Source organism: Triturus cristatus, chromosome 7, assembly GCF_964204655.1.
Source record: "Triturus cristatus chromosome 7, aTriCri1.1, whole genome shotgun sequence".
Taxonomy (NCBI): Eukaryota; Metazoa; Chordata; class Amphibia; order Caudata; family Salamandridae; genus Triturus; species Triturus cristatus.
Window position 1 is genome coordinate 9,242,936 of NC_140590.1, and position 12,386 is coordinate 9,255,321.

At 56.0% G+C, this 12,386-nt stretch overlaps 1 protein-coding gene across 1 annotated transcript in view; it reads right to left on the minus strand.

Annotated features, from left to right (window-relative positions):
- LOC146808681 (potassium-transporting ATPase alpha chain 2-like) overlaps positions 1-10,965 on the minus strand; it is a 69,757-nt gene extending 58,792 nt beyond the window's left edge. Inside the window, exon 1 of the mRNA XM_085615480.1 lies at positions 10,835-10,965. Coding sequence (XP_085471606.1) covers positions 10,835-10,846 — 12 coding nt within the window. The 5' untranslated portion in view covers positions 10,847-10,965. The remainder of the gene's footprint in view (positions 1-10,834) is intronic.
- Positions 10,966-12,386: the final 1,421 nt, after the last annotated feature.

Here is a 12,386-nt window from a genome sequence, read left to right on the forward strand (position 1 = left end):
GTGTCTCTCGACTCCAGGATACAACTGCCTTCCTGCTCCGGAGCTGTCTTAGTTATAGGGCTGGTGCCCTTTGATGTCCGGACCCTCGCACTTGGAGGTCGGAGGGTCCGGGATGAAGGTGTCCAGACACCCAGCAGGGGGTGGAGCCAGCGCCTGGGGGCTGCTGGAGGCGATCGGCACCTGGCGGGGGAAGAGCTCTTGACGCTTCGTTCTCCCATTGACCTGCCAAGTGGTCCGCTCACCTCCTGGGTGGATGGTGGTGCCGGGATGTCGGGGCCGGCCAGGCCCGGGGTTAGGGTCGAGGTGAGGCCACGCGGCCGCGTGGTGCAGGGCCCAAGATGGCGGCTTGACCTGGCCGGGGAAGCCGGTGGGGCTGGACCCCGTGATGAGTAGGGGTCCGAGGGCAGAGGGTCCGTCGGGAGACGGAGTACAGGGACTTGTCACGGGGGTATGCTGGGCGGGCCGGAGCTCGGGCCCTGTCGTGCGGGGGGGGAGCCAGCCCTCTGTGTGGCCTGTCCAACACGCCCCAAATTACATTGGCCACGCCACTTCCAACACACACACTTTTTTCATCCCACTTAAAGCCCTGGTTAAGTGCCTCTAACAATCCGCCCTCCTCTTTCCAGCCCCTGCCCCTTAGCACCCTCGTGCCCCGCTCCTTATATAATGTGATTTAATAAAGATATGCCGGCGTGACAGTTGTGAACCCCCCCCCCCTTCCCTTATATACCAAGCTACACAGATGTCCTAGGTGTATCCTACAGACCCCCCTCTTGTATACCAAGCTACTCAGACGTCCTACGTATATCCAACAGACCCCCCCCCCCTCTCTTATATACCAAGCTACTCAGACGTCCTAGGTATATCCAACAGACCCCCCCCCCTCTTGTATACCAAGCTACTCAGACGTCCTAGGTATATCCGACAGACCCCCCCCCTCTTGTATACCAAGCTACTCAGATGTCCTAGGTATATCCAACAGATCCCCCCCCCTTATATACCAAGCTACTCAGACGTCCTACGTATATCCAACAGACCCACCCCCTCCTCTCTTATATACCAAGCTACTCAGACGTCCTAGGTGTATCCTACAGTCACCCCCCCCACTCTTGTATACCAAGCTACTCAGACGTCCTACGTATATCCAACAGACCCCCCCCCCTCTCTTATATACCAAGCTACTCAGACGTCCTAGGTATATCCAACAGACCCCCCCCCCCCCTCTTGTATACCAAGCTACTCAGATGTCCTAGGTATATCCAACAGACCCCCCCCCCTTATATACCAAGCTACTCAGACGTCGTACGTATATCCAACAGACCCCCCCCCCCCCTCCTCTCTTATATACCAAGCTACTCAGACGTCCTAGGTGTATCCTACAGTCACCCCCCCCCCACTCTTGTATACCAAGCTACTCAGACGTCCTACGTATATCCAACAGACTCCCCCCTCCTCCTCTCTTATATACCAAGCTACTCAGACGTCCTAGGTATATCCAACATAGCCCCCCCCCCCCCTTATATACCAAGCTACTCAGACGTCCTAGGTGTATCCTACAGACACCACCCCTTATATACCAAGCTACACAGACGCCCTACCTATAGCCAACAGACCCCCCCCCCCCTCCTATATACCAAGCTACTCAGACGTCCTAGGTATTTCCTACAGACGCCCCCCGGCAGACGCATCTTACGCAAGGGACGCACCTTCACCGCTGTATTTCGGTGCCCTCTGTTTCCTCCCTGCAGACATTGCAGTATATTGTACCCAGCACGTCCAACTGTGACCTGCCGGCAGAACCTGCTGTTTAACTGCGAACACTCGGCCCCCGTTATCTTAGACACTACAGCGCTCCGACGCCTCGTGTAATGTTGGCGCTTTGTAAAGCACTCAATAAATAAAGCTACATTAAAAGCGCACGCTGGTCTCTCGGGGGGGGGGGGGGGGGGGGGCGGGGGGGGTGGCAAGGGCCGAGGGGCGGGCTCAACAGCACGCACGATCACAGCGCAGGCCTGGCCCAGCAAGTGAGGTCAGGCCCGGAGCAGGGGTCACGTCACGCAGGGTTTGGGCTCTAGCAGGGACGCCTTACCTGCAGGGCACAGTGGCATTATCTTCAGAGGGTGTGTTTTTCTTTTAATTGTTAAAGATCTCTTACATTCTAGGATCCGAGTGAGATCTGGTGTGAGATCGGCCCCCCGTGGCCCCGGGCCCTCGGGGATATTTATCATCCTTAGTCAGGCCAGGCCCGCCCCAAACAAGTCGCACACGCTCGCCCAGCCAAGAGCATCACCAAGAGAAACTCATGCACCGTGTGATCCTCTGCACCAGAACCTGCAGCCCCCCCCCCCCCCCAGTATGTCTTCCAGGAATCCCGGCTCCTGCTCCAGTACTGGAACTACCAACGCCCACGCGGGCAAGGACCCCCGGCCTGGGGCCAGCTGGGCATGGTACTGGACTCCGGTACCACCGCGGGCAAGGACCTCCGGCCTGGGGCCAGCTGGGCATGGTACTGGACTCCGGTACCACCGCGGGCAAGGACCCCCGGCCTGGGGCCAGCTGGGCATGGTACTGGACTCCGGTACCACCGCGGGCATGGACCTCCGGCCTGGAGCCAGCTGGGCATGGTACTGGTACCACCGCGGGCACGGACCTCCGGCCTGGAGCCAGCTGGGCATGGTACTGGTACCACCGCGGGCAAGGAGCTCACTCACTGTCGCCTTCTCACTAGTGGCCCAACCGTGCGCCTGATCCGCCCGAGCAGGCCGGTAAATGTGCGAGTTTTATTCTAACCCGGGGTGCCCCCTCGCAGCACCGCAGTACTGATCCCACAGGAATCAGGGATTGGAAAGGGTAAGGCATGGGTACCCCAAACATTTCTCATGGGCACAAGGTATGTTCTATGGAGAGACTGAGTGCCGCGCTGATGCCAGCGAGGTGTAGGCCCGGTGAGGAGGGTACGTAACATGGGCGCCTGTACATCTAGTGGCTGAACTGCACCATGTTCAATCTAAACACGTGGCATCAATCCCGGCGTCCCCACTTGAGCACCTCGGGCGATCCTTGGCAAGTATATTTTTCCCGTCCCCTCCTTGTTCTTCGTTATCACAAAAGAGAAGCTCAAAATACAGAGTTCAGGACACGTGCGGCGTAAAAGCTCCTCTGGAGTTGGATTGCAGTATGATGCTGCGCATGTGGATAGCCCCCCAGGCCACCCATGGGGCGCACGTGACCTCTGACCGGCCTCTTAGTTCCCTCTTGACATGATTATCTGGCTGGGTGGAAGCAAGAAGGTTTCTAAACACATGTTTGGAAACTATCATTTAAAAAAAAAAAAAAACAACGCAGCAATTGTATTTCATTCACTGAGGTGAAACGCTTCGACGCGCTAATAAAATACACTTTGTTTATATATTTTGAAGAGACTCTTGTTTTTTACACGTTTGTGGCAAGAGGTCTTTAAAAATGAAGGCGTTTCTAAAGTTGAGAAGCTCGGCTCACCTTCGCCACTCTCCTTTATTTTGTCAGTTTATTCGCCATTATCCTGAGCGTTAGTGCGCGTGGCCATGAGGGCCGCCAGGGGCCCCGGGCCCTACTTTCAGAATCGCTAGGGTAAGGCATACCTGGGTAAGGACAGGCGAGAAGGCGACGCAGTGGGCGTGGAACTTACCTGGGGAGATGGGGGGGGGGGGGGGGGACACCTCCCGAGGGCAGCACCCGGGCCAGGACCCGGATTGGTGGCGGGCCGTGTCTGATCGAGGGCATTAACACACCCCTGCACCTCAGCAGACTCCCCGCACCCAGGGGGCGCTCCAGCCACGACGGCGCGCGAGGACACAGTGCCCCAGAAGGTGGAAACTAAATTGTGTTTTGTAATATTGTGTCCTGGAGAAGGTGGGGTGCGAGTCTCGTGCACCACCTACACGCCGCGTCGACAGCATTTTCCTCAACCAATCTTTTCTTATAATTTGTTTTCATGTGTAGTTTTTAAATTGTTTTAAAATTTGGTCTTAATTTATTTGTATAATTATGAAACATATTTTTTGTGTGTACCTTAGGATCCAAAAGATGTATTAACAATGGGGGAAATGTGTGAAATATGTTTTAATACAAATGTATGATTTTATGAATGCATATAACTTGATTGTATAATAAAATACAGATATTTCTCTATGCACAGCAGGATAGTGTTTATGGATTGTTAAAGGCCTTCGTGATATGGTCTTTGCTGTGTGAATTAGTGTTTAGTGCATTTTCATTTACTCTTGATAAGCAAACTTATATTGCACCCGAGACAGGCGCACAAAAGGGAACCCTCTTTAGATCTCGCCTAGGCAGCGCGTGCGCTGCATCGTCAATCAATCAATCAATCCGGGAATTGTAAGCGCGCTACTCACCCGTGAGGGTCTCAAGGTGCTGATGAAGGGGGGGGGGGTCCACAGCTCTGTTTAGCCCGAAGAGCCAGGTCTTGAGGGTCTTCCTGAAGGTGTTCAGGGAGGGGAGGGGGCATCTGATGTCTGCCGGTAGCTCGTTCCAGGTCTTGGCTGCAATGTGAGACAAGAATCTTCCACCTGGCTCTGTGGATGCGCAGGGTTTAAGCCAGTGCAGCTTGAAAGATCAGAGGTTTCTTTTGGGTACGTGGAAGTTGATTCTGTCGTTGCGGTATTTGGGTCCATTGTTGTGTAGGCATTTGTAGGCGTGAGTGAGCATTTTGAAAGTGCCTCTTTTCTCCATGGGGAGCCAGTGGAGACTTCGTTGGTGTTGGCTGATGTGTTCGTGTCGGGGGATGCCGAAGACGAGTCTGGCGGCGGTGTTCTGTATTGTCTGGAGTTTGCGTAGTAGGGACTTGTTCATGCCGGCGTAGATCGCGTTACCATATTCCAGTCTGCTGGTGATGAGTGCGTGGGTGACTTCCTTGACTCTGGGGGGATCCACTTGAAGGTCTTGCGAAGGGTGTTGAAGCAGCTGGAGGTGACGACGTTGACCTGTCGTTTCATGGTGAGTGATGAGTCGAGTACGATGCCAAGGTTCTTGGCGTGGTCTGTGGGATAGGTGGGCTTCCGAAGGCGGTCGTCCGCCAGGTGCTGTCCCATGCTGAGAGGGTGGGTCCAAGGACGAGGACTTCTGTCTTCTCGGCGTTGAGCTTCAGGCAGCTGTTAGTCATCCCGACTGCGACGTCTTGCATTCCTTTCTGGAAGTTGAGTTTGGCGGTGGTGGAGTCTTTGGTGAGGAGGAGGATAAGCTGGGATGCTGTATACATTATAGCGGGGGGAAGCTCCGCCCACTTTCCCACCATATTTTTCATTGTCTTCAATCATAACTTCTGCATTGTGTTTGGTGTTTTGCTTGATAGTCCCGCCTCCTGACGGCTTTGTCGTCATTTTTTTCATTCCGAGGCTATCGCCCCTTTACTTCAAAAACTGTTTTGTTCCCCTGCCTCTCCCTGTTCCCTCCCGTCATCTGTGACTTCTTGGACCACCAGCACACACCCAACCCCTCCCATTCATGCCTTATTTCACATCCGCACTTACATTTAAAATGCAATAGGTCTCGTGTAAATACAAGTCCTAATGCATTTTCCATACTTGTTTATTATTTGATTTGTGGGTGAATTTGCACTTTGTATTGCATGTGCGTGATGCATTACATCGTACGCATGCATGACAAAACAGTGGTGGTTTCCCTATTCACGCCACGGCGGAGAGGCAGAAACCATACATGCCAACATTTCAGAAGAGCAAAGTAGGAGATTAAAAAAAAAAACGGGAGAATGGGGCTTGAATCGGGTTACTGTCATGTAGGGGCTTTGGAAGCGTGCTACTGCAGGACTGCACATTTGAAACACAAATGCACGTTTTTTTCTTACATTTCAGAAGCATGGAGGGCAATGGCAGAGAGAGGGTGATGCAAGTGTTGTGCACTGGCCTAGCAGGTTTCTGGCAGTGCATACACCCCCCCCCCCCCTGGTGTGTGGCAGCCCGGGCTGAAACAGCTTCCCAGGCACACACACAGCCGCCCTCGAGTACTTCACAGGTCTGTAGCAGAATCCCAGAGCACACATGCTCGCTAGCAGAATCCCAGAGCACACAATCCCAGAGCACACATGCTCGCTAGCAGAATCCCAGAGCACACAATCCCAGAGCACACATGCTCGCTAGGAGAATCCCAGAGCACACATGCTCGCTAGCAGAATCCCAGAGCACACAATCCCAGAGCACACATGCTCGCTAGGAGAATCCCAGAGCACACATGCTCACTAGCAGCATCCCAGAGTACACAATCCCAGAGCACACATGCTCACTAGCAGCATCCCAGAGCACACATGCTCGCTAGCGGACTCCCAGAGCACACATGCTCGCTAGCAGAATCCCAGAGCACACATGCTCACTAGCAGAATCCCACAGCACACAATCCCAGAGCACACATGCTCGCTAGGAGAATCCCAGAGCTCACATGCTCGCTAGCAGAATCCCAGAGCACACAATCCCAGAGCATACATGCTCGCTAGGAGAATCCCAGAGCACACATGATCGCTAGGAGAATCCCAGACCACACATGCTCACTAGCAGCATCCCAGAGCACACAATCCCAGAGCACACATGCTCGCTAGCAGAATCCCAGAGCACACAATCCCAGAGCACACATGCTCACTAGCAGCATCCCAGAGCACACATGCTCACTAGCAGCATCCCAGAGCACACATGCTCGCTAGCGGACTCCCAGAGCACACATGCTCGCTAGCAGAATCCCAGAGCACACAATCCCAGAGCACACATGCTCACTAGCAGCATCCCAGAGCACACATGCTCGCTAGCGGACTCCCAGAGCACACATGCTCGCTAGCAGAATCCCAGAGCACACAATCCCAGAGCACACATGCTCTCTAGCAGCATCCCAGAGCACACATGCTCGCTAGCAGCAGGCCCGTCACTGATCAAGGGGACAGCCGCGGGGTTTTGCACCTGCTGCGCGCTCTGGGAGGCTGCAGAGTCTAGTGCTGCGCCTCGTCCTGGAAGGGGTGATTTACCTCTGTACAGGAGTGAGGAGCGCGGAGCTTCCCGGTGTCCGGAGCAGAGCGCGCTGAACAGAAGGACCTGGAGTGAGGGCCACGCAGTGGGCACCGGAAGGAAGGAGCGCGGAGCCGCCACCTTCAAGGGCCAGGGAGGAGCCCCGCTGTGTCCCTAAGGAGCAGGGGCTCGGGTCGGCCTTCTAAAGCTCCCCTCTCGCAAGCCTCCGCCCTGGCCCAGTCCCGGCTCAGATTGTGGGCCTCCAGGCGGGTTAGACAAAAGATGGGCGCTCCTGAGCAACGCTCGGTCCAAACGGCTTCCCAACCACCTGCCCACTGGAGCACACAAGACGAGGGCCGATGCCCTGCCAGGGGGCGGCAGGAGGTGGGGGACAGGCAGACATGTCCCTAAAATGCCCCCTCGCTGCCATCCGCAGGGCACAGCGCAGCCCTTGGTGTCTAGGAATGAAGACGATGGTCCAGGGCGGGGCCCAGGGCCCCCTGCAGGATTCCAGAGACGGAACCTGCTGCCCTCCCTTCCTCATCCTATGTAGTTCAACACAGTGTGTGCCCGACCCCTCCCTCGCACATTCAGCCTTGAACCACCCCTGGCTGTCGTCTGGAGCACAACTAAGGAGCGCAAGGTAGTGTGCGCCCCCCAGCCATGGCACAACGCGCAGTGCGTTCCAGCCTGCGGCCCAGGAGATGCTGGCAGCCTGTTTACAGCCTCCCTGTCGGGTGTAGGGGTGCCCCTGCCCCCTGGCCCATCAATTCCCAGGCCTTTGATAGAGCCCAAGTAATGAGATACCCTGGCACGAGGGCACGCGAGCGAAACACACACGAATACCGTGCACGCCCTGTCTGGAGAAAGGGCGAGGGCTCGGCCCTTCAACGTCTGTATGAAAGAGGTGGAGGCAGATAGGAGCGGCGCTTTGCGAGGCTCTGTGTTCGCCGTGTCGCGCCACTTGGTGGAACCAACGTTTGCTGGACTTTCCTGGCCGATGGCGACGCCCGGCCACATCAACAGCGCTGCTGCGCCCTGTACACTGCTCCGGGGCTGCTCGCTCGCAGGAACCCCGAAGGGAGACGCGGCGCTCTCACTCGGTGCGTGTCATTGTGCCCATTGGGCAGAGCACACCAGGCGCGCAACACCCGTTGGGCTCACAGGGCTTCAGCCCCCCCCCCCTCGTGTGTGGCAGCCCGGGATGAGACAGATTCCACCCGAGCACTTCACAGGTCTGTAAAAGGCCATTTGCGTGTTAATGAGGCCTCGCTGTCGTTTCACCCCTTCTACGAGCCCCTGCAGCTCCACTCTGCCTATAGCTTAAAGATTCAGCCCCCCCCCCGAAATTTGTTCTTAGGCCCCCCCGCAATGTGGCTCTAGTTGCGACTCTGGAGCACATGATATAACATGGATTGACAGCTCGGCAGCCCCCTCATTTGCAAAGTGCAGCAAAGGAGTGGGGACCCCGCACAAGGACAAGCATTTAAAATGCACTGGGTCTGGCATTTAAGCGAGTTTGAGCTATTGGAATTTATTTATAATTAACAACGCCTTTTATTTATTTTTTAAAAACAAAAATAACAGTCATCGTCATTTACAATGCCAAAAGCTTAAACTCTCGTAAATGCGAGACCTATTGCATTGCAAATGCTTGTTTTACATTTATTTCTACCCCGTCCCTTTTGGCAGTGTAGGGTGTTTCGCCCCGTTATGTGTGTCTTGGGGGTGGGGGGGGGGGGGGGGGGGTTGGCGGAGGGGGCAGGTCCTCCCATTAATTAAAGTATCACGCGAGCTCTGCTCCCACAAATCACCGCTTCCACGGGGGGGGGGGGGGGGGGCGGCAATAAAACTGGAGACTAACTTTAAATCAGAAACGCCCCCCAAGTCACCCCCTCAGCACCGTCAGACCCTTCAAACGCCCACGAGTGGGGCTGCGGGGGTCGGACCTGTCCCCAGAGTAGCTTTGAGTTGTGTCCGTACCGCACAAAAGTCTGTTTGCCAAATCCCGTCTGTGCGCAGAAAGGGCGGCACGTTTGTCGGAGCCTGTTCCAGCCCCTCTCTCTGTGCTAAATACCCTGTAAGTTGTTTTTAATTGTGCTCATGAAATACAGCACCCCCACTAAGGTTTAACGTACACACAACACCACCCTTAAAAGGAGGCACCCCCAGTAAGGTTTAACGTACACACAACACCACCCTTAACAGGTGCCCCCCCCCAGTAAGGTTTAACGTACACACAACACCACCCTTAACAGGTGGCACCCCCCAGTAAGGTTTAACGTGTACACAACACCACCCTTAAAAGGATGCACCCCCAGTAAGGTTTAACGTACACACAACACCACCTTTAAAATGATGCACCCCCCAGTAAGGTTTAACGTACACACAACACCACCCTTAACAGATGGCACCCCCAGTAAGGTTTAACGTGCACACAACTCCCCCCTTAACAGGTGGCACCCCCCAGTAAGGTTTAACGTACACACAACACCACCCTTAACAGATGGCACCCCCAGTAAGGTTTAACGTGCACACAACTCCGCCCTTAACAGGTGGCACCCCCCAGTAAGGTTTAACGTGTACACAACTCCACCCTTAACAGGTGGCACCCCCCAGTAAGGTTTAACGTGTACACAACACCACCCTTAAAAGGATGCACCCCCCAGTAAGGTTTAACGTACACACAACACCACCCTTAAAATGATGCACCCCCCAGTAAGGTTTAACGTACACACAACACCACCTTTAACAGGAGGCACCCCCCAGTAAGGTTTAACGTACACACAACACCACCCTTAACAGGAGGCACCCCCAGTAAGGTTTAACGTGTACACAACTCCATCCTTAACAGGTGGCACCCCCCAGTAAGGTTTAACGTACACACAACACCACCCTTAACAGGTGGCACCCCCCAGTAAGGTTTAACGTGTACACAACACCACCCTTAAAATGATGCACCCCCCAGTAAGTTTTAACGTACACACAACACCACCCTTAACAGGTGGCACCCCCCAGTAAGGTTTAACGTACACGCAACACCACCCTTAACATGCTTCCCCCCCCCCCCCAGTAAAGAATGCCGTGTACATAACATCACCCTTAAAAGGATGCACACCCCAGTAAGGTTTAACGTACACACAACACCACCCTTAACAGGAGGCACCCCCCAGTAAGGTTTAACGTACCCACAACACCACCCTTAACAGGTGGCACCCCCCAGTAAGGTTTAAGGTACACACAACACCACCGTTAACAAGAGGCACCCCCCAGTAAGGTTTAACGTACACACAACATCACCCTTAACATGGGGCATCTCCCCCCCCCCCCCCAGTAAGGAAGGCCGTGTACATAACATCGCCCTTGACAGGTGGCACCCCTTCACCCCCAGAAAGGCTTAACGACACACAACACCAGCTCTTGGCAGGTGGCACCAGCCCCCCCCCCCCCAAGTAAGATCTAATGTGTACACAACAGCACCCTTAAGGGGGGCGCCTGCCCCACCCCCTTGCCCCAGTAAGGTTGACCCAGGGTGAAACAGCCCGTTGCAGGAGGACAACTTCCGACCGAGAGGACGGGGCGATCCCTTCCTCTCCCGGGCAATCGGTGCACAGAGCAGTGTGTCTGAGTGTGTGTGTGTAGGAGGTGAGAACCCCAAGAGAAAGAAAACTCAGTGTCCCGTCCTTACTTCTACAGCCATGTCCCCGGGACTCTCTCTGGCCCCAGTCCCCCTCCTAGTGCTGCTCGGCTGCCTCCAAGCGCTGCGCACAGGAGTCGTGCAAAGAGCAGTGTGTAGGGGTTGATAACCCCAAGAGACGTAAGACCCTTACCTCTACAGCCATGTCCCCGGAGCTCTCTGTGACTCGGGTGCTGTTTCTAGCGCCGCTCAGCCGCCTCGGAGCGCTGCCTCTGTTCAGACACTTCCACCCGCCTCAGTCCAGCTGCTGCCTCCAGATGTGCTGCTGGTGTCCTCCTGGTGCTGCCTTATGTACACCTCGGAGCCTCCCCGGCCCCTCCCCCAGGTAGGATCGTCCCCAAAAATCTAGATCCATCTGGCCATGTCTGGTAGAAGTCCCCGCACCTCTCTCCATTGAGGGTGGGGAACACGCCCCTAATGGACACCTAGACTGTGGGGCACAACACCCCTCCCGCCCCCTCTCCCCCATAGACACCTGGACTGGGGTGTACACACTCCCCGCCCGCCCAATCTCCCCCACAGGCGCCTGGACTGTGGGGTACACACCCCGGCCCCTCTCCACATGGACGTCTTCACTGGGGGGTACACAAATCTCCCCTGCCCGCCCAATCTCCCACACGGGTGCCTGGACTGTGGGGTTCCAGCCCCCTCCCCCAGCAGCGGCCGAGGTCTGGGGTACACCTCCTCAAGCCTGAGACAGCCTAAAGGGGCATGTACTGGGGGCACGGTGCAGTGCTTAACAGAGGCAGCCGGGGTACCCCCCCCCCCCGCCCCCCCCGGGTGGGCAAGAATAGCCCTCTGCAGAGAGGGTGGCAAAGAAGGCTCGGGGTGTGGCATGGGTGTTCCTAGACTCCCCAGACATGACTGGGGGGGGGGAGGGGAGGCATTGGCCCGTTATGGACCTGGGGCCGCCTGGGATAGCAGCGTGTGGCGCAATGAAGGGGGTGTGGGGCCAGGCCCGTTACCCCCACGACGGCTGAAGTGGGTGGGGGCAAGAAGAGCTTAGGGCCGATTCATCAACAGTGGCCAGTTGCGCAGCCACCAGAGTGGCCCAGACGGCTGCAACGCGTTGATGTGTTACTGTCCAGCGCCAACATTTCTTTGCACCAGAAACGTGAATAAAAGTAGCGCTTAGTAGCCCGTGTCAGAGAGTAAACCAAAGAAGACGACAGGTGAGACTTTGGGTGTCATGGACTGACCCGGAGAAAGGAACCTGTGGAGGCTCCCAGGAGGGTCCGTACCCACAGGAGCGGCCTGTGGGCAGAGGGTTCGAACCCACAGAAGGGGGCCTGTGTCCATCAGAGGGTCTGGTGCCCTCAGGAGGGGCCTGTGGGCAGAGGGTCCTGTACCCACAGGAGGGGCCTGTGTCCATCAGAGGGTTCCGGTGCCCACAGGAGTGCCCTGTGACAGAGGGTCTGGTACCAACAGGAGTGGCCTGTGTCCTTCAGAGGCTCCGTACCCACAGGAGGGGCCTGTGTCCATCAGAAGGTTCAGTGCCCACAGGAGGGGCCTGTTTTCAGAGGGTCCGGTGCCCACAGAAGGGGCCTGTGTCCATCACAGGGTCCGGTGCCCACAGGAGTGCCCTGTGACAGAGGGTCTGGTACCAACAGGAGTGGCCTGTGTCCTTCAGAGGCTCCGTACCCACAGGAGGGGCCTGTGTCCATCAGAAGGTTCAGAGCCCACAG